General features: G+C 36.2%; 1 protein-coding gene across 3 annotated transcripts; it reads right to left on the bottom strand.

The window, feature by feature from the left end:
* Nucleotides 1-79: 79 nt before the first annotated feature.
* lcp2a (lymphocyte cytosolic protein 2a) lies at nt 80-27,138 on the bottom strand. Of its 3 annotated transcripts, none has more exons than XM_063011871.1 (21): nt 26,951-27,138; nt 25,942-26,004; nt 19,559-19,605; nt 17,255-17,320; nt 17,132-17,160; nt 14,004-14,047; nt 12,960-13,158; nt 12,758-12,852; nt 12,427-12,475; nt 12,302-12,325; nt 11,682-11,710; nt 11,060-11,079; nt 10,203-10,319; nt 8,126-8,144; nt 7,168-7,189; nt 6,931-7,030; nt 5,704-5,744; nt 5,523-5,602; nt 2,101-2,175; nt 1,845-1,994; nt 80-1,720 (listed from the first exon to the last, which is right to left on the bottom strand). In XM_063011871.1, the coding sequence occupies exons 1-21, from the start codon at nt 27,026-27,028 to the stop codon at nt 1,595-1,597; spliced, it is 1,473 nt and encodes a 490-aa protein (XP_062867941.1). In that variant the 5' UTR covers nt 27,029-27,138; the 3' UTR covers nt 80-1,594. The 3 variants fall into 3 exon arrangements, with proteins under 3 accessions (XP_062867941.1, XP_062867940.1, XP_062867942.1); XM_063011870.1 differs by having other exon boundaries at nt 5,523-5,605; nt 26,951-27,136; XM_063011872.1 differs by lacking the exons at nt 17,132-17,160; nt 17,255-17,320; nt 19,559-19,605; nt 25,942-26,004; nt 26,951-27,138 and adding an exon at nt 14,292-15,015 and having other exon boundaries at nt 5,523-5,605.
* Nucleotides 27,139-27,856: the final 718 nt, after the last annotated feature.

Below are 27,856 nucleotides of genomic sequence, written 5' to 3'. Positions count from 1 at the left end.
TAGGTTTAATGAGTTTCAAATTAGTAATCTAATAAAATATTGAATTAATGAAAAGAAGAAACATTTTTGTATCCACATAAATCAATTTATTGATTGTTTTATTTAGCTTTCAAAAAGGCAATTTTTTAGAACAAGATAATCAGTTTTGCCATTCAGAAAATGTCAAGCTGTGCAACTACACATGAATAATACTCATTTTATACTTATTTTAAAAATATATACAACTACTAAAAAACCTAAAACTTGTATCCGTACTTGCTGCACTGCATAAAATGTTGTGTTTATAATTTTATATGATTCTATTCACATGCTCAAGTTTTCTACCTTTTTTTCAATATTTTGGAGGTCAAACCACCTGAAATAGTAAACAAGCCTCACTGCCATTTAAAACATTTTTAAAGAAATTGTAAAAGTGTTGCTGACCTTAATGTCACTGTACCGTAAATGTCACTTAAAGTTATCTTTATAGCTCAAAATACTGCTCTTTAAAGAAAACAAACAAAAACTTACTTTAGAGGTCGTACCACATTATGCATATCAGTAGTTCAGGCAAAATGTTGTTAGTAATAATAATAATAATAATAATAATAATAATAATAAATATAATAATAATGTTTTAAAAGCCGTTTTGCACAGAAAGTCTTTTTTTCTTTTTTGAATATACAATTAAAACATTTTCCAAGTCATTCTCTGTAATGCCAAAATGCCTAAAATGAATTTTATTTAGCTGCTTTGAAAATTATTTTAGATTTTAAAAAGGGTTCTATAACAAAAGAAATTAAATATTCAGTTATTATAATAAAATAGAATTGGAAACAAAACAATCCATCTATATGTACAAACCTTTAATATTTACCTTTAAAACCTAATTAATATATGAGAATATAAACCAGATTTGTTTATGACTCCATACATGCAAAGTTTATATACACTTGTAGAAAACATGTACTGTATGTCATGGCATGTTCAGTGATTTCTTTAACAGTGATATAAAACAAATACTTCTTTGTCCATTTTCATTTATGAAGTTTGTTGTGGGTGAAGTGGATTATTTTTGTACAGTTAAAGCTCATGATCATGTCTTTCTTGTGCGAGAGTTTAGAAGTCCATGGCTATTTAAAGCTTGCTTAACTGTAGACACTGTAACATAATTTAAACCTGTTTTTTGTGACATCCTACCATCCATATACATTTTCTTCAGCATAGGATGACAGATTAGGTTTTTTTCTTGACTCTAGCAAAGAAACCACTGTTCCATTTACTTTTTAATGGGTGTAGTCAAACTAACCCTATTTACATGGGAACAGAGAAGTCTAATGCTATCATAATCCCTAATTAGAAGGGCGATGTCCCTTAGTTAAATACCATTAAAGGATTTTTACATCGCTAAATAAACAATCAAATTTGATGCATGTAATTTTGACCCAGCACATATTCAGAACAGACCTACATTATTAAGACAGCCATGTTCTTCATGTTTTTGTTCCACAAATGTATGTAAACCTTTGAGTTCAGCTGTATGTAAGCAGATGTAAACAGAGGCTTTTTGTTTTTTCTATTGTTTTATGCTAGGTGCAGTGACTGTGGTAGATGGTTAAAACCCAGCAGGGTAAGTCAAAGCACACTGGTTCTGCTGACATGAGCCACGGTTCTTAGCATCGATCAACAGCAAGGGCATCTGGGTGTGTTGCTTGATGATGTCACTGACCCTTGAAAAGTCCTGTCAAAGAATAATGAAATGCATTTGACTTTTACTGTGTATATAATATAGTATAACATAGTAAAAGTGGAGAATTGATGGCGGGATCAAATCACCACCTTTGTGTTAGCGAATACTGCGATACCTCACAAGATTTAAGACCAGTTCCAAGCTGAAAGCCATTTTCCTTTTTGCGGATCTGAATGTTGAACACCTTGTCCTGGTAGAGCACCATGAGTGTGTACGGCTGGGTCTCTGAGCCCTTTGAGCTGTCTCGTACTAAAAATGCACCATCCTAAAGCAGGTAAGATTAAAACACAAAATTTACAAACGTGTACCTGAGTATAAGAATAAAAATCTGGTGGGGATAGAGTTGATGAATTTAAATGAAAATGACTCACCCTGTTCACCTGTCTCAGATTGCTCTCAGCCTGACCTCGAGTAACCTGTCCCACATACCAAGAAGAGTCCATATCCTACAGAGAGACAAAACCATGGAATCATAAATACCTCATATACAACGATGAGGTATAACATTATGACCACCTTCCTAATATTGTGTTGGTCCCCCTGACCCATCAAGGCATGGAGTCTGACACCTTTCTATCAGAACCAGCATTAACTTCTTCAGCAATTTGAGCTACAGTAGCTCGTTTGTTGGATTGGACCACATGGGACAGCTTTTGCTCCCCACGTGCATCAATGAGTCTTGGCTGCCCATGAACCTGTCGCCGATTTACCAGGAACACCCCACAAGAGCTGCAGTTTTGGAGATGCTCTGACCCAGTTGTCTAGCCACCACAATTTGGCCCTTGTCAAACTCGCTCAAATCCTTATGCTTGCCTGTTTTTCCTGCTTCTAACAACAACAGCTTTGAGGATAAAATGTTCACTTGCTGCCTGATATATCCCCCCCACTAACAGGTGTCATGATGAAGATAATCAGTGTTATTCACTTCACCTGTCAGTGCTCATAATGTTATGCCTGGTCAGTGTATGTATTTATACAGTAGTTATTAACCCGTGTTTCAAGCTGCTAGACTGATGCTTCCTGATGCAACCCCACCACGCATAGATTTAAATTACTATTACTAATAATTACATAATTAAGAATTACTGTAGTTCGTGACTAATTACTCACTCCTTTATTATAAATAATATTAATAATCATCTTCATAATCATAATCATCATCATCATCATCATCATCATCAGGCACGTGCACAGATAGACCTCTAGTGGTGCTCAAGCACCTGCCCTTTTGCCCTGGATGAGAAAAGTGCCCTTTCTGCTGGAGCCCAATTTTTTTCAACATTCATCAATATTTAAAAATAAAAATTACCCTCTTTGTCATTATCAATTCCCCCCAAAAGTGTTTTGATATCTAAGGGGCATTTATTTGAGTTCTTGTGAGAATTCTGCCCCGATCTGATCCCCGCCCCCTGCCCCCCTCCTCCTCCTCCCTCCTCCTCCTCCGGTTAGCACTCATGCAGTGCTGAGCGCCAGGTCAAACCGCTGCTACACACTTACTACAGACAGGTAATGGCAGTGTTTCATACAAAGAGCATCCATGCATAACGCATAGCCTACATGTTCTGTACTCATGAGTCATAAAAAACAAAGCCTTGTCCAGCTGTTTACTGACGTTTGTCATGTTTAATGAAGGGGGACAAACTGCAGCGGACAGACAGAGAATTTAAAGACAGTTTTACTGATTAGACAAGTTCACTAGTTTTGTTTAATTTAAAATCTTACTTATTTTGATGTGAAAGCCTGAAGGAAAAAAAGCATGAGCACAAACATTTTGCAGGAGAATGTCAAGTTTAATATTCAACATTCGTTTAACATTCGCTATTCCGATCTATATAAATGGTTGAAAAAACACCTAACACCTACTTATTTTACAAATTCTTACACAGATTCAAGTAGGCTACATACTACAAAAACTATTTTATAATAATTTTAAGGTTAAATGTATTTATTTAAAGAAAGATTAAAAAGAAACCGCTGATCAAAACGCCAACTTTAGCCAACGCGTTAGGGAGCGTCATAAAACTAACAGAAAAACGTAGGAAACATTTACTCTGCACTTATTACAGAGAAATAAATCCATTCCAGTCTTGTACTGTATTGATGGATTCATGTCAAACTATTTTTTATAAACACATAATAATATCCCTCACAACCTACAAACCTTGTTTTGTAATTACTGCTTTTATTTTTAATTTATTTTAATTTATACTTAAGATCAATGAATAAATAACAAGTGTATATCAGGGATAAATCGATTAAACTCTGATGTAATTTAATATAATAAAGTCAAACTATTTTTAATATACACATATTAATATTCCTCACAACCTACAAACCTTGTTTTATAGATAATGCTTTTATTTTAATTTTATTTTAATTTGTAGTTAAAATCAGTAAATCCATAATACTTGTATATTGTAACTAAAATAATCTATTAAACTCTGATATGATTTAATATAATAAACTTAAACTATTTTTTATATACACATATTAATGTTCCACACAACCTACAAACCTTGTTTTATAGATAATACCTTTATTTTTATTTTATTTTTATTTAGAGTTAAGATCAATAAATCCATAATATTTTTATATTGGAGACAAATAAATCTATTAAACTCTAATATAATTTATTATAATAATGTCAAACTATTTTTAATATACACTTATTAATGTCCCTCACAACCTACAAACTTTGTTTTATAAATACTGCTTTTATTTCAAGTCAAGTAGCTCTCACAGTAAAGTGTTGAAAATAGATACAAACATACAGTATTATATAATTACAGCATCCTGGCCAAAACGCTGTGTAGGAAAAGTCACCTTTAGTCAAGGAGTTATTTTCATGCAAGCATTTATACTTCAACAGTTGAGGTTTACAAATGAGGAATAATTACCATTACAAACTAATATATGTAGAAGGCTAAATATAATGCTCTATGATATAGAACAGCATACAAAAAATGATGAAAAAATAGGAAAATGTTATTTAGCTGTCTATTTGATTTTATTGGCATAATAATAGGCCCATTGTTAACATTAAGTACCCAAAGTGGGTTTCTGATTTGAAATCAAAGGTAGGTCTTAAGTTGAGCTACATGACAGTCTGGTGAGGTAAATTGATACCAGTAATGGTATATTATTAGTGTAATGCTTCAACTCTGTCAGAAAACAGTAAAATGATGTATACTGTGTTCTCCCCTTTATGGAGATTCAGTAAGTCACTCTTGATTATTATGCACAACATTCATTGATCTTATTTACAAATTTTGCAGCATAATGCCAAGAAAAGAAAGGTTACAAAAGCAGAAAGAAAAGGAACTACAGCAAGCAGCTCAGGGTAGCAACTCTCTTTTATCCTGGATTAGGCCATCTACCAGTAAAGCAAATGAGGGTGATGTATCAGTATCAGCTGTTTGGTTATTAAATAGCGTGCACAATATGGCCTTGTTTTTGCCTGTTTTTCATTTATTTATGCAATTTAATAATTTGATTAGATGTGTATTGATTGTGTTAACAAAATAAATATATAAGTTAAATATCATACTGTTTTTTTTTTTATTAATAATTTTGGCAATGGGTGCCCTTTTTTTTGGCTTGAGCACCTGCCCCCAAAAATGTCTGTGCACGTGCCTGATCATCATCATCATCATCATCATCATCCTCCTTATCGTCATCAGTATAACTACAGTAGTGTGCACGGTACACCCTGTGCAGAGCTTAAGTGTGTGTGGTGTAACAGCACCACCTGCTGTTTCCTCCACATACCAACAGCTGTCCACACTCGACTCACCTGATCCTGGCTCAGTTCCACCTCAGAGGGTCTCATTGGATGTGGTGGCATTCTTGAGCTGGCCCTCTGGCTGGTTATTGCTGCTATTTCACACAAAAAAATATTAGTCAGTGTATTAATCACCGCTTATTGGAATGATAAAATATTCCTGTAATTGTTAAGACTTTTTAATGACACTTACTATTCGGCAGTTTTATGGGCAAAGACGCAGTTTTACTAACACTGTAAAACAGTATAAGAAATGATCATTAATATGAATAAAATACACTCCCTCCCTTCATTTCATATTAATCATGTTAAATGACAAAAAAGTCACAAGACATTTTGTAAAACATAATTTTATAAAAAAAAAAAAACAAGGTAATCCAACACCTATTTTACCCCTGTAAAACTATTCAATTTTTCTTATCTTAATAACGAGTTGCATCACCTTTAGCATCACTGTGATGGTATTTTCTCTCCCACAGAGCATGAACAGTTTATTTAATGTTACACAACAGCAGTTGATTTTACTATAGCAGCCCTGTTGGGTTTGATCCACTCTTTGATTAGCCCATTCTTAAGTTTTTTTTTTTCATATCTATTTTATTGTGATATTGCTGTTGTATTTAATTTAATTACTGGTCCATTATCCAGTTTTGCCACAGCTTTAGCTCACAGACAGAAGACCTTACATTCGTTCAGCTTTTAGACACAGCAAAGCAGCTCCAAATCATTACATTACTACTGCTATGTTTGACTGCTGGTTTAACATTCTTGCTATGAAATATTGTATTTTTTATACACAGACGTAATGAGACCCTTGTCCGAAAAGTTATTTTTTCATTGTCTTGGTTTGGGGATCATTCAAGTGTTTTTTGGCAAACATCGGACAAGCAGAAATATGTATTTGGTCAGCAAAATACTGGAGTTTTTCATACTGTAGATTCATGAAAACTGACCTTAGTTGAGGGTAAAACTATTTGCAGTTCTGTCTGTGTTTTCACAGTTCTTTCCTTGTTTTTCTGAGATATTTACTGACCTCTTAGTCAAATTTTTGCTGAGCATTTAGAAATCATAGCATGTCTCTCACTGTGGTAATGTGCAGTCCTTAAGCCTTAGAAATGACATTATTTTAGGTGTATCTGACTTTTTTTTGATAACTATTTAACTTAAATGGTAAAATAAAAAAATAAACATTCTGTATTTTACAGTGCTGGCTGAATTTAAGTCTGGTTGTGTATAATTAGCTAAACTGGATCTGGTGAATTAGTTAATTGAGTAACCAATTGTAAAACTGCTACTTTGCTTCTTTTTGGGTAATACAGTGTTTTGCTGAATGGTTTTAAAATCATCCAATACATGAAATATTTTAGTTAAAATAAGTATTTTTAGAGCATTGCTTTATGTGTCAAAATTAAAAAGCTACCTTTCAGTTTGACCACTGTGCCCATGTGGACCTGGTCTTGGTGATGGATTTCTGGCGTGATTGGTATGTGGAAAAGTGTTGGACAAGCTTGGTCTGGCATCTGGTAAATGGAGTCAGACACACAACAGAAGAATATTTATGCCCATGCAAGGATCGAGTATATTAAAAACCATAAGAAAAACATGTAGCTACAGATGTATGCAGTCTGATAATGTGAAAAACAATAAAAAATCTTACGGTCATCAAAAATCTGTTGAGGCTGAAAAAAGAAAAGAAGATGGTCACTGAGAGAAATAGTTGTAATGGCTAAATAATGGCTACAGTAAGAAACAGTTATAATATTTGTATGCATTTAAATGTATGCTATTATACACTGATCAGGCGTAACATTATGACCACCTTCCTAATATTGTGTTGGTCCCCCTTTTACTGCCAAAACAGCCCTGACCCGTCGAGGCATGGAGTCTGATACCTTTCTATCAGAACCAGCATTAACTTCTTCAGCAGTTTGAGCTACAGTAGCTCGTCTGTTGGATCGGACCACATGGGCCAGCCTTCGCTCCCCACGTGCATCAATGAGCCTTGGCTGCCCATGACCCTGTCGCCGGTTTACCACTGTTCTTTCCTTGGATCACTTTTGATAGATACTGACCACTGCAGACCGGGAACACCCCACAAGAGCTGCAGTTTTGGAGATGCTCTGCCCCAGTCATCTAGCCGTCACAATTTGGCCCTTGTCAAACTTGCTCAAATTCTTACGCTCGCCCATTTCTCCTGCTTCTAACACATGAACTTTGAGGATAAAATGTCCACTTGCTGCCTAATATATCCCACCCCACTAACAGGTGCTGTGATGAAGAGATAATCAGTGTTATTCATTTCACGCTTCAGTGGTCATAATGTTATACTTAGTCGGTGTATTTTATAGATATTATATTTATTTCTTATCAACCCCAAATCCATAAATGTTACGACAGTGGAAAAATGGGTGAAAAAAAAGTATTTGGTTCTAGTTTGGATAAAATGCTAAATGGTATAAATGTAAATGTAACTCTCGTCATTAAACTCCTTTCATTGCTGCATCTTAAATAAAACATCAGTGTATATTTAAAAAAGCAAATATTTGACAAGGTGAAACATCAAATATCTCTTCTTTGTGCAATTACAATCTAAAGAAATATAGAAAGAACCTTACCTCATTTCTGGGATCAGGTCTGTCAAAAGAAATCAAACAGATTAGGTCACATTTTTTGTTAGTGGCACAATATTTGTGATCACCAGTTAACGTCATTTTCATTTGATTTACACAATATAAGAAGTGAGTTATTGGTCACAGTTGAAGCTAAAATAATAATAATGACTTAATAATTGATGTTTGCACATATGCAACATATGCACATACAGTATACACCAATTAGGCATAACATTATGACCACCTCCTTGTTTCTACACTCACTGTCCATTTTATCAGCTCAACTTACCATATAGAAGCACTTTGTAGTTCTCCAATTACTGACTGTAGCCTATCTATTTCTTTACATACTTTTTTAGCCTGTTTTCACATTGTTCTTCAATGGTCAGGACCCCCACAGGACCACTACAGAGCAGGCATTATTTGGGTGGTGGATCATTCTCAGCACTGCAGTGACACTGACATGGTGGTGGTGTGTTAGTGTGTGTTGTGCTGGTATGAGTGGATAAGACACAGCAATGTTGATGGAGTTTTTAAACACCTCACTGTCATTGCTGGACTGAGAATAGTCCACCAACCAAAAATATCCAGCCAACAGCGCCCCATGGGCAGCGTCCTGTGACCACTGATGAAGGTCTAGAAGGTGACCAACTCAAACAGCAGCAATAGATGAGCGATCGTCTCTGACTTTACATCTACAAGGTGGAACAACTAGGTAGGAGTGTGTAATAGAGTGGACAGTGAGTGGACACGGTATTTAAAAACTCCATCAGCGCTGCTGTGTCTGATCCACTCATACCAGCACAACACACACTAACACACCACCACCATGTCAGTGTCACTGCAGTGCTGAGAATGATCCACCACCTAAATAATACCTGCTCTGTGGAGGTCCTGTGGGGGTCCTGATCATTGAAGAACAGGGTGAAAACAGGCTAAAAGGTATGTAGAGAAACAGATGGACTACAGTCATTAATTGGAGAACTACAAAGTGCTTCTATATGGTAAGTGGAGCTGATAAAATGGACAGTGAGTGTAGAAACAAGGAGGTGGTCATAATGTTATGGCTGATTGGTGGTTAAAGGAAAAATTAATAGAGGAAAAATGTGATCAAGACAATGAACTCAAACAAAGAAGAAAAAAAAAAAGCCTTGTTTCTTAAAAAAGAAAGTGCTACATATCCGATCTTCTCCTCACTTAAACCCTACTGAACAGTTATGAAAGGTTTTAAAAGTGTGAGTCATAACCCAAACGATGTTTTGCCAAGAGCAGTTTGTCAAAATTAAACCACAATGCTAATTACACCTTACTCAAGATCTTCTAAAATGTGTCAAAACTCAGTAGTGTTATTAAGTTGTACTGACTGAAAAAGTCTTTCACTATCAATTAGTTTTTTTAAACATACACAAGCCAAAAGTATGTGGACACATAATCATAAGCTAGTTGGACATCCCATTCCAAAACCATGGTCATAAGTATAGTGTAGGCTTCCACTGTGTGAATGTCAAAGCCTACTCTATTCTGGGAGGACTTTCTACAACATTTTTAAGTGTGTCTGTAGGAATTTGTTCCCATGAGGTTAGACACTGATGCTGGACAAAAAGGTCTGGCCCACATTTGATGAGGTCAGGGCTTTATGCAAGCCACTGAAGTTCCCTCTCATCCAAACTATTAAACCATGTCTTTAGTAACCTTGCTTGGTGCACAGGGGCACATTCAAACTGGAGCAGGAAGGGCCTTCCTCAAACTGTTGCCACAATGTTGAAAGAATAAAATACATTTTCTGCCAATAATTTTTATACATCAAATAGCAAAGAGCGTGGCTGGAACTCACTAGTTAGGAGAGGTATCACATCGGTCATATAGAGTATTTGTTTAGACTATTAAAAATACACTTTTTTTGTTCATCAAACATCAAAAGTCAAAGTCAAAAGATGTGTGGAAATATGAAGCAGATTTAGGCACTGGAAGTAATTTAAATGATTAAAACAGGGTTAGTTAAATATTTCTTTCCCTGCCCTGTGTATTCATGTCTGTATCATATGTTAATAACATCACTGCTTGCTTTAACACAGTGTACCTGTTATGCGAGGGACTGGGGGTGACAGAGGAAGCACTCCTGCGCACTCCTGTCAGAGGTGGAGGTTTAAGCATTCTTGAAGGCTCTGGAACCTTCTCCAGTCCAACATTTCTACCACTGACAAAACACAAAACAGTTAACATTCATTCAGTTCTGCACAAGTCAAAGCCTTTTATTTCAGCTAAAATAAATGTTTTATGGGATTGAGGTACACATGGACCTAAATGGTGTACAATTGTACAATTATACAAAATATGTTTCCTTTTCTTTTAAGCAAATCAAATATTTTAAAATTGATTTTTACAAATGCAATAGAGAAAAGTGACATTTCCATCTGCAAATGGAAATGTTAATAAGTTCCCAGTTGCTCGTTCATCAAAAAGCCCACACATGGCTGGCAGTGATGCTTCTGCCGAGTCACTTTCACAGTTTTTAGTCACATCAAACCTTTTTTCTTGCATCTAATTATTTCTGGTTCCTGTGTTATTGTTAAACTGGCTTTTTTTTCACTGAGCAGAGCATTTACTGTTAGTACCTAACCTACAACTACAAAATATCCAAATCATATTAGCACTGAAATCTAAACCTCCAGAAAATCAATTAGTCTTTTATCTCAATTATATTATTTAGTTTTATTTTTGTATGAGTGTGATGAAATTGTACTAGACTTTGTTTAGAGACTGTAATTATCCTATCAACCAAAATATTAGTGTAACTAATGCAGTGTTAGGCAAGTCAAATAATGTAACTTGTTTTTAGATTGTTTGTCTAAGTCAAATTAATTGTGGTATGAAACAGTGAAAGGAAACTATGACAAAGAATACTGTTTAAAAGTCAGAAGAAGAAACAAACTATACCTTCTTGGCATTGAGGCAATCTATGTAGGATGTATAATGATGTTCAATGAAAAAGAAGAAAATATGCATTAGTATAATAACTGCAATTCAGATCAATTTAATGACAAAAAGCTCACAGTAAATAAATAGCAAGAAAACCTGTGTGCTTATGTCATTAACAAACCAAGTTGTGGTCAACTTCTTGTCAGTATGAACCAATAAGTGCTTTTTGGAGCAAAGTCATAGAAGAACCACAGGTCACACAGGTCAGTTTCAGCTATTGGTTCCTTGCATTTGAGTAGCACAATTATCTACTTATTCTAGCCTCAGTAATACAGTTACAAAACCAGCATCACGATTAGTAGATAAAAGCCTCCTAGTTTACAGTTAAAAAAGCTTACACTAGCTGCCATATGCATTACCATTTTTATCCAATAATTATTTGCATGTCATTGGTCATGTGACATATTCAGCGACTTTATTTTGTGCTGAAATCTGTTTAAAATTGAACTTTGTTATGTTTGCACTATGATTAACGATTGGACCTCAAACTTGGATATGAGATAACATTACATTTTAAGTGAATAAAGAGCAGTAAATGTACCTGTATGTAATTTTTAAATGGAGTACAAATGGACCTTACCCTTTCGTTTGGGGCACTGGCATTTCCACCTTTGAATACAAAAATTAGACAGGCATTAATATACATACAGTCAGTTCAAGGATGCTTGCCACCCATTATTAACCCTAATTGTTCAGTAAAGACATATGTTTATGATATATAAATTAAAGTACAATTAAGTACATTCAAAAGTGAAGTAAATGTACTCTAAATGTAAGAAAACATTACAACTACATAACTCACAAATCAGTAATTAATGAGTTATTAATTGTTTGTGCATTTTGCCCCCCCACAGTACTCTAAATTTAAGAAAACATTACAACTACATAACTCACAAATCAGTAATTAATGAGTTATTAATTGTTTGTGCATTTTGCCCCCCCACAGTACTCTAAATTTAAGAAAACATTACAACTACATAACTCACAAATCAGTAATTAATGAGTTATTAATTGTTTGTGCATTTTGCCCCCTCCCCCTGCACAATGATGAGTATATAGTACAGAGGTAACCATTTTTGCAAAGAACACAGTATGAGATTTGCACAAGACTGAAATATTGTTTTCAACACTCCCCAATGTATATTGTCAAGTTAAATCAGAACATTTGTAAAGTTACTTTAGCTTAATTAAACAATTTACCTGGCTTTTTACTGCGATCAGGAGCTAAGGATGAAAAACAGTGAATACATTTAGGACTAAATGAATAAATAAAAAAATACAAAAAGCCTTGCCAAACACCAAACAAACAAGAATGCATTTCTTACTAGGAGGCCTTAGAGTGGACTGTTCTTGCTTTGGAAATGTGCCACCAATCTACAAGAAAAAAAGAATAAATTTAATAATAAAAAGATGAATAACCAGCTTTGTGATGACCGGCAATGCACTGCTCCTTTGTGATGCAGCTTTGTGATGACCGGCAAAGTCCATCCACAGATTTTCTATTGGATTTAGGTCAGGCCTCCAGTGTCTATCAGCCAGTGAAGGACATTCATCATCCTATCCTGAAGTCACTGCTTTGTTTTTTTGGTGGTGTGTTTAGGGTCACTGTCATGCTGAAAGGCGAACCTCCTGCCCATCTTCAGCTGGATTACTTACACTTGGGCGTCCTGGAGCTGGAGGTGGAGGACCAGAACCAGGCCCAGGTCGTGCAGGAGGCATTGGTGGTTGGCTGGTTTTGACTGAAGACCGGTCTAAAAACAAAACAAACAGATAACAAACAAATATTAAAAATATTAGTATTTGCAATGATATGAATAAACTAAAAGAGTATAACTGAAGGGTCTGTGGTTCTCTTTACCGATGTAGTCACTGTTGCTCATGGGCTTGGCAGGACAGATCTGGTGATGGTGAAGGTCTTCAGGTGGTTCACTTGGTGGAGGCTCGTAGTCATTATCACTCTCTCCTCCTCCATCATCTGCTGCTTCATAATCTGGCATATTATTACTGCCATCATCATCATCGTCTGAGTTTGGATTCTCATAGTCCTCCTCGCTGTCCTTAAAATCAACAGTGATGCACAAGAATTATTTTACTTGAAGTCCTTCAAAAACTGAATTATTGCTCGACTACTTCTAGTTCTAGGTTGTTTCTCTGAATAATACAGATGTTAAACCTGTAGCACTGGTACTTTCCAGCCTGCATTGTAAAAAAGTTATGGTTTTGTGTTCTGTTTAATTCATTTTTTGATTTTCATAATAATTGGTTTAATTTTTATTCATACTTTTTTTTCTTTCAGCTGCACCCAAACATATGGGTTGCCACAGTAGATCTGGTCTGCATACTAGACTTGACTTGTTTACACCGAATGCTCTTCCTGACACAACCCTCTTATTAACGAGTTTCTTTACATAACAAGTCATGTCAATATTGTGTAAAAAACTGTAATAATAAAATCAGTCTAAAATTTTAAGGATACTTGGTCAAAATAAAAAAGTAATAAACAGTTTGGGGAGGCACAGTAGAACAGATGGTTGTGTGAGTATCACACAGCAACATGGTTCTTAAAGTCCAGGGTTTGAGCCTTCGGTCACTGATTATAAGGAGTTATAATTGTTCAGATGTTCTTCCTGACACAACCTTACTGTTTCTACCCAGCCTTGGGACCGGCACCGCAAGGCTTTTCTGGGCATCCTTTCCCCCTTGAACATTAGCCAATCATTTCCATGCAGATGCCCGACCGAATTTAAAATAATGTAAATGCTTTGATTACCCTTAGCAAACAGAATGTTGTTGTCTGTTTGAGCCATGGTCCTTGGACCTTAGTGCTGCGTGGCACCCACAGTACCTGCCACTGCACTGCATGTAAATATCTAATACAGATGACAAATAAAACCAAACTCACAAACTCTCCAGAATCCCATCCTTGATCATCCTGGGGCACATCCACTGCAAATGATAATAAAAAATACAGTTTCAGTTAGCTTAAACTTAAAATAACCAGGTTTACTAGGTTAGATAAGAGCAAATTTATATTTCAGAATAACCTTATATTAGCAGTTAACATTGCATGTCAACTGCTAATATAAGGTTACTAGTACACATGGCTAAGGTTAACAGTTAATATGTTTGTATGTTGACAATTCATTTCATTTTCATTAACGGCTTTATCCTGGTCAGGGTTGCGACGGACCTGGAAACACATGGTGCAGGGCGCCAATCCATCGCAGGGCTTCGGCCATTCCTGCCAAACATAGCCAATCATGTCTGTGTAGATGCCTGGCTGGCCGATATCACTGCTGATCTTAGTAGTGGTGGACTGGCATAATTTCAGCATTTTTGTACACAAATATATTTTAAAACAAACAATTGGGACAAATCAGAAATGCTTTCCTCATTCTGTTCACCACATACGTAGGCTGTAACATATGACAGTTGTGCAACCTACATAGTGCGCATGATGTCAATTGGGATTTTGTCAGAAAGAAAAATAGAGAATGAGATCCAGCAAAAGAGAAAGTAGAGAAAGTGACCTCAAATAAAATCTCTACATTTTAATTGCTCACTGCATGTTTATAACCACTTACAGATCTGCATTATGTGTAACTTGTTTTCACATTATTTACTGTTGAACGGTCAGTATTTCTAACTGTTACAGCTTTGTGCTCTCCAATCACCTGTACCTCAATGTTCTTTTCACTAAATTATTCATTTTAGATTTCTGTCATCAGTATAGTCTGTTAGCAGCAGTTTTGTCTATGTTATTATAGTAACTGTCCAGCGGCATGTTGGGACTTGAGTATAACAGACAATGTTCATTTCACACGTAAGTGTTCATTAATGAGAAAGCATTTCCCCCGGGGTGAAGCTTAACAAATCTTTTGCAAGTATGCCAATGGAAAATTAATCACTTGAAAACAAATTTAGAGCACCAACACCCCCCCCCCCCCCCTTGAGATCATTGACAAGCTCCTCCCGTGTAATTCTGGACTGACCTCACCTTTCTCAGAATCATTCTTACCCCACCAGGTGAGATCTTGCATGGAGCTCCAGAGTGAGGGTGATTGACTGTGATCTTGTATTTCTTCCATTTTCGAATTATCGCACCAACAGTGGTCTCTTTCTCACCAAGCTTCTTGCTGATGGTCTTGTAGCCCATTCCAGCCTTGTGCAGGTCTACAATCTTGTCCCTGACGTCCTTTGATAGCTCTTTGGTCTTGCCCATGGTGGTCGAGAGATTTGAACGGAAGAAACTGATTCTGTGACAGGAGTCTTTTCTACAGGGACAGGACTAATTTGTGTGCCTAATGGGCACATAACCGGTCTGTGGGGGTCAGAATTCTTGCTGGTTGGTAGGGGATCAAATACTTATTTCCCTTAATTAAATACAAATTAATTTATAACTTTTATTTAATGTTTTTTTGTTGATATTCTGTCTCTCTCTGTTAAAATAAACCTTCCATAAAAATTATAGACTGTTCAAGTCTTTGTAAGGGGGTAAACTTACAAAATCAGCAGGGGATCAAATACTTATTTTCCCCACTGTAAGCACTATAGGTGAAAAATTGCTTTGTATATTAAGCCAAAAATGTTTTTGATATCATTTTTAAAATGTTTAATGAGCCTAGTTTCTAAGGAAAGAAATAACACTTGTAATATTCCAACCTGTCATGCTCATTTTGGTCTGGTATGTAGAGGGGATGCAGTTGGACTGAAATTGGATGGACAGTGCTATTGGAAACCCTGGACTCAGCTCTCAGGTCCTCTAACTCAGGGGTTTTTCAACCTGTGGGGCGTGCCCCCCCCCTTTTTTTAAACTAAAGCAATGAATTTTTCACCCACAGGAGTTAATTTGATTAGTCTCGCTGACCACGCACACACGCACGTTTAATGTTATCCAGTTCAGTCTGAAAAAAAGGACCGTTGGCTACCAAAACTTAAAAATAGGGCTAACAGTGAAGATAAATCGGTGACAAAAACAATGACTGCTGTTATACTGTAGAACATGAGTGTGTATGTGTCTTTAAGAGAGGTGTATAGTGGGAGATGCTCTGTTCACAGTATCGCTTAAGTGATTCAGGAGTCGATTTGTTAAAGCGAAGCGTAAGTTTCTCTTCGTAAGTCATCTCTTCATTTTTACTGTTATTAATGAATGCTGCAGTTTCAGATAAACGCCAGCTACTGAAGCATTTTGTGTGACTCACTTTTCTTACAGGTGGGAGGCTAAATGAAATTGGCTATTACCACAGAGCGGTAGCCAAATCGTTCTGCCCGTGGAGCTAAAAGTTAGCTCCCCTGAGTTTTCTGTCAGTCAAAGCAGAGAATCCTGAACTAGCAAACTCAGCAGTTGATGTACTTTTACCTCTGCTTGGCTCTGTGAAGTTAAGTTTTCTGCTCTCATCTACATCAAGAGCAAGTACTGCTTACGATTTACGACTAGTCGAATTTCTATAATGTTCTCGCAGAATATGTTCAGCCGTCGCATTAAATAAGATCAGGCTTTCAATATTTCAGTTAGCAAACATGTATCGTATGTATGATGCACAGAACGTTTTAGCTTGCCAAGAGCTTTCGCAATGGTTTCTGGGCAAGGGTTGATGGGGGAAGAGGTGATTGGGGGTGATGGCACAAGTTCAAGGTCGGCACACGAAAGGGGGTGCATGTTCAAAAAGGTTGAAAACGTACTGACTGCCCTCTTTTGTTGGATCTCATGCTGGCATTTTTTAGCTTTGGTTACAGGCAACTCAGTTGGTAAACTGTAGTGGCATTCTGCTTCTATAGCTGTGACAGACACACTGTTATTTTCCCACTGTTTTCCCATGGGTGGCAGGGCCAGCTTTCTGGTTGTTTTACTGCTACCAGTTTGGTTCCGCTGTCTGGTTTCTGTAATTCTATAATTTTAAAACAATTTTTGAACTATTAAACTGCCTCCAAAATATTGTGATTTTAACATGTGCAACACTGATAGATATTTTTTGCTAAATGCTAAAGGTGTGCTTACTGCATGTCTGATTCATTAAATATGAACAATACCTGTTTCTGGAAATTTGTTTGTAGAAGATCTGTAAAAAAAAAGACAGGCAAAAACGTCAAAAATAACTCATAAATTGTAAAAAAAAATATATAATTATAAATATATAATTTGTAACTGCTTACCTTAGTGGGAAAAAACTCCTTTTGTCCTCTTTCTTGTTGATTTCCCGACAGATTTTGGAGATCAACCTAGAAATATTTGTGAATACAAAGTATAAAACTAGTTAATTGTGATTTTTAGGCAGGGGCATAATGTGGGTTTATTGACTGACCATGCAGTAAAGAAAGCTGGCTTACATTATCACACTTAAACTAGAAATAACAGTATAGATACAGTTAAAATTAAATGTTTGTAAATGCTTTGAAACATGATCTGCCTAAACAAATAAGTACTATTAATTTCTTTATGTATTTTACATATGAATTAATGAAGATGCTTGAAGATGATATAAACTATTACACTTTTTACAAAACTTTACTTATTACAACTTTTTCTAAAAAAAAGGCTGGAGTAATGTACAAATAACTTGTTTACTAGGTTAGACAGGATCAAATTTATATTTTATAATAACAAATGAAGATACTGGTAATAAAATCAAAGCCCTTTTAAGACCTCGTGTCTGAAAAATGCTACGTATGTATTTTCGATTAACGATTTATTTTATTTTCATTAACTGCTTTATATTCTGGTCATATATGTACGTATCTAAATGTATATATTGTTATATATTGTTATTGTTATGTCATAAGTGTACTATTATGATTTTAAACACTTAAAAAACGTAATATTATATAAAGTATTCTGTGATTAGTATATATATTTTTGTAAGGAGGTTATATTGCCCACCGACAGTGCACATAATTCAGATTAATTAAGACTACATCATTTTCTAAACCATGTATGATAACTTGCTGATAGCATAGCTCATGCTGTATAATGTGTTGTAACTCAGTGTAGACAGGATGTGGTAACTGATAGTTCTCCTTTATTCTGTTTGCATTTCAAAATGCTCTATAAATCAGTTTTTCCAGTGTGGTATTACCATTATCATATTTTATGCGTTATGATTTTCAGCAGGCTTTAACACTTGTAGCACAGGTTTCTGTTCCATAAACGCATGCATATTCAGCTTATGTGTATTTTAATGTACTGAAGAGTTCATGATTCTGTGGTGCAGTGGTTACAGCCCCATCTGCATTCGTTGCACTATCTTCATCTAGCAGCACTTCCTCTTATTGTCATTTGCACAAAAAACATAGCTCGAATCCTTTGTACCAAATTTAAACATTGTGACCCAAATTCTTGGCTGAACAGGCAAATTAGTTTTCTCCTTTTTTCTTACTTTTCGCTGTAAACGGCTAAACTAATCTACAGTATGTGTTTACTATGTACAGTTCTGGTCTGTTTACATATCCATACATCAGTACAGCAGCAAATGCCAAAAATAAAAGGAAATAATAATCGTGCCATGTGCAAAGAATTGGACCACCAAGTCCCAAGTAACACCCACTATTAAAAGCTTACAAACACTTTTTTGTAACCAGGCCGTAGTCTTTTTATTCTTGTTTTAGAATTTTTTAACCACAGAACATTTTTAATTTTTAGATATGCACTGGCTGTTCCACAGAGACTGAAACAACCCTTGTAAGGGCAAAAGCTTCAGTTCTTGAAGTAGTTCATGTTCATTGTTGTGTTAAAAAAACTGTTTTTAGCTTCAGTAACTTGACTTCTATAACTTAATAATAATTTGTAGATCCATACTTTTATCCACCCATGCAGTGTTTTCTGTGCCAGTGGCCGCCACACAACCCCAAAGTATAGTCCAGAGAAGGGAACTACTGCAGTAGTAGGCACTAGCTTCTACAATACATTGTGTAGAACAACTATTTTCTAAGTTTATTTCTTCTTCTACTACTTTCTCAAACTTGTACCAGTAACAAAGAAGTACATTGCTTACATTTATTTATTTATTTTAATTAATGTATATGGGGAAGTTTGTTCAATTAATATATAATTCCCACCTGATCTACAGGGTGTCCCTTAAATCTGGACAAATAGGCAAAATGCAATATGCAACATTTTGCCTATTGATAGCCAGTGATAGCTCAGTGGTTAAGGTACTGGACTAGTAAACAGAAGGTTCCCGGTTCAAGCCCCGCTTACCACCAAGTTGCCACTGTTGGGTCCCTGAGCAAGGCCCTTAATCCTCAATTGCTCATTGTGTAAGTCGCTTTGGATAAAAGCGTCTGCTAAATGCTGAAAATGTAAATGTAAATGTAAATGCAACATTTCATTAAAATATTAATCATCTTTAATGAGTTTTGCACTATTAGTGATGCAATATGTATGTGTGTATTTTAGTCAACAACTATATCGTCAACAAAAATAAGAAACAAGATAAAAATCAATAAAGCAGCAATACTCACGGGGCATGAAGTTTGGGAAATTTCTGAAGGTCATTATCTGACATGTTCTAAAAAGACAAAAAAGACAGAGTTAAACATGAAACTGGAAACAAAAAAGAAATAAGGAACACAAGCAATTTTCTCTTAAAATCTTCATTTGTTGTTCAATCTACTGTTGTGCCATGTACGTATGTGATGTGTAGAGTTTTATGTTCTATACTGTAATGATCCTATTTCTGTTGAGAGTAATAAAGGCCTATTTGTATGTTTGTCAGACTGTCCTTCCCTATCCATCCATCAATCTATCCATTAATCTATCCATCCATCAATCTATCCATCAATCTATCCATCCATCAATATTTCCATCAATCTATCCATCAATCTATCCATCTGATCACTACTGCACTGTCCATGACATCTAAACATCTTAGCTATTCGACTTAATAAATTGTGTTGACAACTCTTACATTAGGTCTTATTAAAGCCCACAGCCCACACATTTATACTCTAGGCCTGTTATTGCTATCCATTATTGCATTCGTGCACACGGCACAAAAACAACTCAAATTATTGTGTTTGATGGTCAGTGGTCATCTTTGTCTTTCTACATTTTCTGGTCATTTTAGTTCCCCCAGCCCTACATTTTGTATTATTTAATAATTATTCACGTGTTTCTATGCACAGAATAATAAAATATCTGAAATATTTATATACACCGACTAGGCATAACATTATGACCAACGACAGGTGAAGTGAATAACACTGATTATCTCTTCATCACGGCATCTGTTAGTGAATGGGATATATCAGGCAGCAAGTGAACATTTTATCCTCAAAGCTGATGTGTTAGAAGCAGAAAAAATGGGCAAGTGTAAAGATTTAAGCGAGTTTGACAAGGGCCAAATTGTGATGGCTAGACGACTGGGTCAGAGCATCTCCAAAACTGCAGCTCTTGTGGGGTGTATATACTGTATGTATATGTGTTATGTACGGTGGCCGAGAAGTGCAAAACAAATTTACATTTCAGAAAACAAAATTACAAAAAAACCAAAACAAATTTACAACAAAAGCAAAAACAAATTTACAAGTGCTCGGGTACCCAGTGTTTGTAAATTTGTTTTGGCATATGTAAAAGTGTTTCAGCACTTGTAAATTTATTTTCGGCATATGTAATTTTGTTTTCTAAAATGTATATTTGTTTTGCACTTCCCGGCCGCACATTTCTGACGGAAAAGGTAGGTACAATAACACCGGAAGTGCGTGTTGCTTACCTGCTGTCAATCAAACTGTTTCTCAGCGATAAAGTGAACGGAGTTTGTGATGGTGACGATAAACAAGGTTTTGTCTAGTTTGTGGAAATCATTTTATCCAGTTGACCTGCTATTGTTTTTCTTGTGGAAAGTTATTAGATAGTTTGTGCAGATGTTTAGACGTGGCGTGTGCATCTCTATTTACCGTCCGCTCTTCTAAACATCTAAGGAATTCCCACAAGAACAACAAAAGCGAAATAATGAAAATAATTAACACAAAATGGACAAAACATTGTTTATTAGGGACGGAACATTTGATACCGAGGCTTTAAAACTTGTTTCACTTTTGTAACACTGGACTCAGTGTATCGGAGCTTATATTAAAGCAGCATGTGCGGGACTGATGAAGCTTTGTGCTGAGTTTTATCTCACTCACTATATAAGAGACAATCAAACCAGGGTTACCCACCGTCCTGTAACATACACAATCCTTCTTTATCTGGAGACTAAACACCGCGTTCAGTACTGAACTGATACAGGACGCTTTGTTCCGTATTTTTATCAGTGGGAGACGGTGTGGTGTATAAAACAGAAGGAAACTGCTGCTTAATTCATTATATTAAGTAGTGTTCACTTTTATTCTTAGTAACGTGACATAACCTGTTTAATACACCGCTGTATGAGTAGCACAGTGGGCGGAGTGCGTTGTTTTGCCTAAAATATGGTTCTGACTTATTATAAAGAATGAAAATAATAAATTTTAAACACCATAAATAAAACCTTTGTTCTCATGACTGTGTAAGGTCCCCCCCTGCTGCTATAACCAGCGCACACACACCGTTACTAAGAATAAAAGTGAATACTACTTAATATAATTCCCACCGTCTCCCATTGATAAAAATACGGAACAAAGCGTCCTGTATCAGTTCAGTACTGAACGCGGTGTTTAGTCTCCAGATAAAGAAGGATTCTGTATGTTACAGGACGGTGGGTAACCCTGGTTTGATTGTCTCTTATATAGTGAGTGTGATAAAACACAGCACCAAAGCTTCATCAGTCCCGCACATGCTGCTTTAATATAAGCTCCGATACACTGAGTCCAGTGTTACAAAAGTGAAACAAGTTTTAAAGCCTCGGTATCAGATGTTCCGTCCCTAATAAACAATGTTTTGTCCATTTTGTGTTAATTATTTTCATTATTTCGCTTTTGTTGTTCTTGTGGGAATTTCTTAGATGTTTAGAAGAGCGGACGGTAAATAGAGATGCACACGCCACGTCTAAACATCTGCACAAAACTTTCCACAAGAAAAACAATAGCGGATCAACTGGATAAAATGATTTCCACAAACTAGACAAAACCTTGTTTATCGTCACCATCACAAACTCCGTTCACTTTATCGCTGAGAAACAGTTTGATTGACAGCAGGTAAGCAACACGCACTTCCGGTTTATTGTCCCTGCCTTTTCCGTCAGAAATGTGCGGCCGGGAAGTGCAAAACAAATATACATTTTAGAAAACAAAATTACAATTTGTTTTGGTTTTTTTGTAATTTTGTTTTCTGAAATGTAAATTTGTTTTGCACTTCTCGGCCACCGTAGGTTATGACATCTAGTGAATTTTTACTTTCCAGTAATGTAAGATTTTTATTTATCAAATAAAGTAACATTTGTTTATAATTAAACTAGTGGTGCAACATTATATATTAAACTGTACAGGTTCTTCTAAAAAAATTAGCATATTGTGATAAAGTTCATTATTTTCCATAATGTAATGATAAAAATTAAACTTTCATATATTTTAGATTCATTGCACACCAACTGAAATATTTCAGGTCTTTTATTGTTTTAATACTGATGATTTTGGCATACAGCTCATGAAAACCCAAAAAATTAGCATATTTCATCCGACCAATAAAAGAAAAGTGTTTTTAATACAAAAAAAGTCAACCTTCAAATAATTATGTTCAGTTATGCACTCAATACTTGGTCGGGAATCCTTTTGCAGAAATGACTGCTTCAATGCGGCGTGGCATGGAGGCAATCAGCCTGTGGCACTGCTGAGGTGTTATGGAGGCCCAGGATGCTTCGATAGCGGCCTTAAGCTCATCCAGAGTGTTGGGTCTTGTGTCTCTCAACTTTCTCTTCACAATATCCCACAGATTCTCTATGGGGTTCAGGTCAGGAGAGTTGGCAGGCCAATTGAGCACAGTAATACCATGGTCAGTAAACCATTCACCAGTGGTTTTGGCACTGTGAGCAGGTGCCAGGTCGTGCTGAAAAATGAAATCTTCATCTCCATAAAGCTTTTCAGCAGATGGAAGCATGAAGTGCTCCAAAATCTCCTGATAGCTAGCTGCATTGACCCTGCCCTTAATAAAACCCAGTGGACCAACACCAGCAGCTGACATGGCACCCCAGACCATCACTGACTGTGGGTACTTGACACTGGACTTCAGGCATTTTGGCATTTCCTTCTCCCCAGTCTTCCTCCAGACTCTGGCACCTTGATTTCCGAATGACATGCAAAATTAGCTTTCATCCGAAAACAGTACTTTGGACCACTGAGCAACAGTCCAGTGCTGCTTCTCTGTAGCCCAGGTCAGGCGCTTCTGCCGCTGTTTCTGGTTCAAAAGTGGCTTGACCTGGGGAATGCGGCACCTGTAGCCCATTTCCTGCACACGCCTGTGCACGGTGGCTCTGGATGTTTCTACTCCAGACTCAGTCCACTGCTTCCGCAGGTCCCCCAAGGTCTGGAATCGGCCCTTCTCCACATCTTCCTCAGGGTCCGGTCACCTCTTCTCGTTGTGCAGCGTTTTCTGCCACACTTTTTCCTTCCCACAGACTTCCCACTGAGGTGCCTTGATACAGCACTCTGGGAACAGCCTATTCGTTCAGAAATTTCTTTCTGTGTCTTACCCTCTTGCTTGAGGGTGTCAATGATGGCCTTCTGGACAGCAGTCAGGTCGGCAGTCTTACCCATGATTGCAGTTTTGAGTAATGAACCAGGCTGGGAGTTTTTAAAAGCCTCAGGAATCTTTTGCAGGTGTTTAGAGTTAATTCGTTGATTCAGATGATTAGGTTAATAGCTCGTTTAGAGAACCTTTTCATGATATGCTAATTTTTTGAGATAGGAATTTTGGGTTTTCATGAGCTGTATGCCAAAATCATCAGTATTAAAACAATAAAAGACCTGAAATATTTCAGTTGGTGTGCAATGAATCTAAAATATATGAAAGTTTAATTTTTATCATTACATTATGGAAAATAATGAACTTTATCACAATATGCTAATTTTTTGAGAAGGACCTGTATATACCAGTGGCTCTAATGTATAATGTGACTTTATTTTTGGAAAGTGTAGTGAAGTTTCACGGATAGACACCACATCATTTTTTGTTTAACATTATACATTTATAATCTATTACATTGGGTATTTCTTGCTGTTTATCTGTCAAGTCAGATGGTTTATGATTAAAACAGTTCATAGTGCCACAAGGCTTTAATATGCCTGGACAAACACAGAATCTCAAATCACACAGAAGTGCACTACATAGTATATCAGCAGGTAACTCACTGACCCCTGTTATTTTAATTATCCATTACTGTTTGTATACCCTGACCTCTTCTAATTCAATATTTGTGTTCATTGAAGTACTTCTATTCCTCATAACTAGAGTTTCATAATCATTTGTGTACCACTGTCAAACCAGTCTGCTGTTTCAGAGTAAATTAACTTGTCACATAAACTGAAGATGCCTTAACTTTTTAAAACCAAATTGTATTACAAACAAATGTATTTTTAAAATGATTAAATAGGTAGGTTCAATATTCAGTGCCACAGCAGATCATTTGTCTACATTTTGCAATGTCCTGAACGTCCTACTCTTTCACACCAATCACCTGCATGTCCTCCCTCACCGAATTAATAATCCTCCTCTTTGGCCTTTCTCTTCTCCTCCTGCTCTGCAGCACCTTCCTCAGCACCTTCACCTGATAGAACTCTAATCCCACTTCTGCACATCCCCAAACTATCTCAATCTCACTGTCCTAACTTTGTCTCCAACCTGCACCATCCCCCTGATAACCTTGTTCCTAATCTTGTCAGTTGTTGACAATTCAAATTGACAATCCTTGTTGGGATCCCTCAAGCCTCACTGCTGTCTCGTAAACTTTCCCTTTCACTTTGACCTAAACCTAAAAATTACCACACTATGTGGATCTAAATAACAACCCTAAATTTGCCATAGCTGTAATGTGTTGTATAAACACCACCCAGAGATTCAAGTGTTCAAACTAAGGAGCTGTCACAACAGAGAGAGGAGATCATTTCATTGCACAGAAATGCAATGGGTATAAGAAGATTCCCAAAACCTTGAACAGTCCTATAGACAACACTGTGAGTATTGCCATAAGATCCAAACTTGCCGCATTAGCAAACCTGCCTGACCATAGTACAAAGCCCAAAATTTTGTCCCAAGGACATCCTCACCAGGACAACGAAGAAAACCCTGTGTTACTGCAAAAAGTTTACAGGATTGCCTGATGAAGGATGGGACAATGTGCCAATGGCAACCATAGGAAGATATCCTAACTAATGACTTCATGGCTGGACTTCAATGCCATGTTTAACCAAGAAGCACAGGAGAAGTTGACTGGAATATGCCAAAAGGATTTGGATAGGCATGCAGAGTTCTAGTACACATTGCTGTAGGGTGACAAATCAAAACTAAAAACTGCTAGGTTGTGTGTAAGAAGGGCAAGGCTTATGACCAGAAGAATATTATTCCCATGGTCAAGCATGAAGGTGGGTCAGTAATGATGTGGGGATGTTTTCTGTTGCAGGAACTTGCAGTCCTGACCATGTGACCTGTGTCACTGATTCAGAATTCACAGAAATACCAAGACATCTTGAGAAGTGATGTCATGTCTTCCATGGTGAAACTGAACCTTGGTGATAGTTGGACTTTCCAGCAAGACAATGATTTACACCCTATGGGGCAAACACTCCCAGATCACCAGATTCAAACATATCCATCTCTTTCAGCTGTTAAAATTCATTCAAGACTTGTATGAGAGCGTATAGACTTCCCTTATAAACCAACCCTGTCCCGTTAGAGAAAACTGTTCCTGAATGTTCTTGAAATGCATACTTACCAGAAATCTCTTTCCATTCATGTTGCATTTCACAACCACTTTGTCACATCCTGAAAAGTTTTGCTGTTTATAAAAAAATAAAAATAAATTACATATAATTCACTTCACATTAGTTAGTGTTACAAGCCTACAATACAGTAAAACCCACACAATCCAGTTAAAATCCAAAGGGTCCACTTGTAGGGGACTTGTGTTCCATGGCTGTCTTGGAATTTTGCAACTATCCCTTTTTCATGACCAAGTGACTAAAACAATTGTTACAAAAATGTGTATTTAAACAGGGTTCATTTAAATGTTCCCATTACAAAGTAAATAGATAATCATAATAATCAATCATATGCTGAGAGGAAATTTGTCAGGATGGTCAGATGTTATCCAAGAATCACCAAAACATAGCTGTCCACAATCAAGCAAGATTTACACTGCCATGGGTTTGAGGCATCCATGCTAAATAGAAGATCTTTTAAAGCTAAAATAAGCTGGTAGTGATGTAAAGCTTGGCTGTTAAAAGTGTCATAAATATTTCAGCAGTTTCTCATTTTATGCTTGATTTTTGGTGGTTCTGAGTATCCAGACAAATTTTCTTTTAGCAGTAGATGACACTATAGGTTTTCTTTCCAACATTGACCAAGAGGTCACTGTTTCATGGATCACCAACTGGAAATTAGTAGGCCATGCAAGAAAGGCAAATGATTACTGAACCTTTTACAACAACAAAAATAGTAGTCTAATTTGCTGTATTTATTTATTTTACCCAGTATATGTTATCATATTTTCTGAAAAAACAACAATACATTTATGAAAGAACTCAAGTTCCAACTGATTTTTAACAGTTATATTCCAGGACTACTATGACATACTGTACACAGTGTATGAAAACCTTTAACTTCAGCTATATTTTTATTCTAAATTAATCTCCAAGTTTACTAACAATAACATCAACAAAATGGCTCTACATTTCTAAGTTCCTGTGCATGTGACAGCTAAATGTATGGTAGATTAAACTTACCCTTTTAAAAAAGTCAGCAAGGTGGTGTGAGTCCCAACGCATCACCTCTGATTTTGAAGGAATGTTATCAAAGCTCATGGTTTCAAAAAATAAGAATGTAATATTATATAAATAACACAGTTCTTGAAACAGTAGCAGCTTCTCCGACTGACTTTCACAATCCACCAGACATGACAGCTGAGAAACCGAAAAGACTTTTCACTCTGATATGTCACGATTCAGTTGAGAGATGTCTGTCTGTAAAGGCCAGCAAAGCTAGAATCCAAACTTTCACAAAAAAGAGGAAAAATAAAAAAATAGACTGGATGGAGGATGTATTATGCAAAGTTCATTAAGTAAAATACAGATGAAAGTATTAAACAGCTAGGTGTAAAATAAAATAAACATTGCAAAAATATAAAAAAAGTCCATAATCGATTTGTAAATCAACCAACACCCAGGATTCGCCTGAGTATGCTGTGAGAAGAAAGAATGACAGTACTTCCTTCTCAGTTTCCTGTTGATCACATTGGTAACAAATAGGGGAAGTACAAGCAGAAGAAAAATGCACGCTTTTTCTGTACACCCACACTGTTTTACCCAGAAATCTATTTTATTACGCATCCCTCTTTATATGAAAGATTGGATTTTTTTTGTCAATCACATACAGGAACCATAATACAACCAAAATACGGAAAAGATGGGTCAGTAAGAAATGGTTTGTGATTAATTAGCTAAATTAGTCTTTAAAGTACATTTATGTTATGAAAAAACATACAAAATTATTGTAGAAACAATTTTTGGTACAAATTCCTACAAATTTTTATTAGCAAACTGTAAATTTTCCTGTATTTTTAGGAACGCTTATGCAGACATACATGACCTCCTGAGTTCCTAGAGGAAGTGGCAAACCAAACCGAATGAACT

Source organism: Trichomycterus rosablanca, chromosome 16 (assembly GCF_030014385.1).
Source record: "Trichomycterus rosablanca isolate fTriRos1 chromosome 16, fTriRos1.hap1, whole genome shotgun sequence".
Lineage (NCBI taxonomy): Eukaryota > Metazoa > Chordata > Actinopteri > Siluriformes > Trichomycteridae > Trichomycterus > Trichomycterus rosablanca.
Note: the sequence above shows the minus strand (reverse complement) of the source record. Positions and strands in the feature narration are given on the sequence as shown.

Excerpts from the sequence above, each read along its gene's own strand:
- lcp2a (XM_063011870.1), bottom strand. The coding sequence starts at position 27,028 with ATGAGCTTTGATAACATTCCTTCAAAATCAGAGGTGATGCGTTGGGAC. Across the intron at positions 17,161-17,254 it reads AGGAGTTTTTTCCCACTAAG|ATCTTCTACAAACAAATTTC; the intron begins GTAAGCAGTTAC and ends TTTTTTTTACAG. Across the intron at positions 12,853-12,959 it reads GAGCAACAGTGACTACATCG|ACCGGTCTTCAGTCAAAACC; the intron begins GTAAAGAGAACC and ends TTTTGTTTTTAG.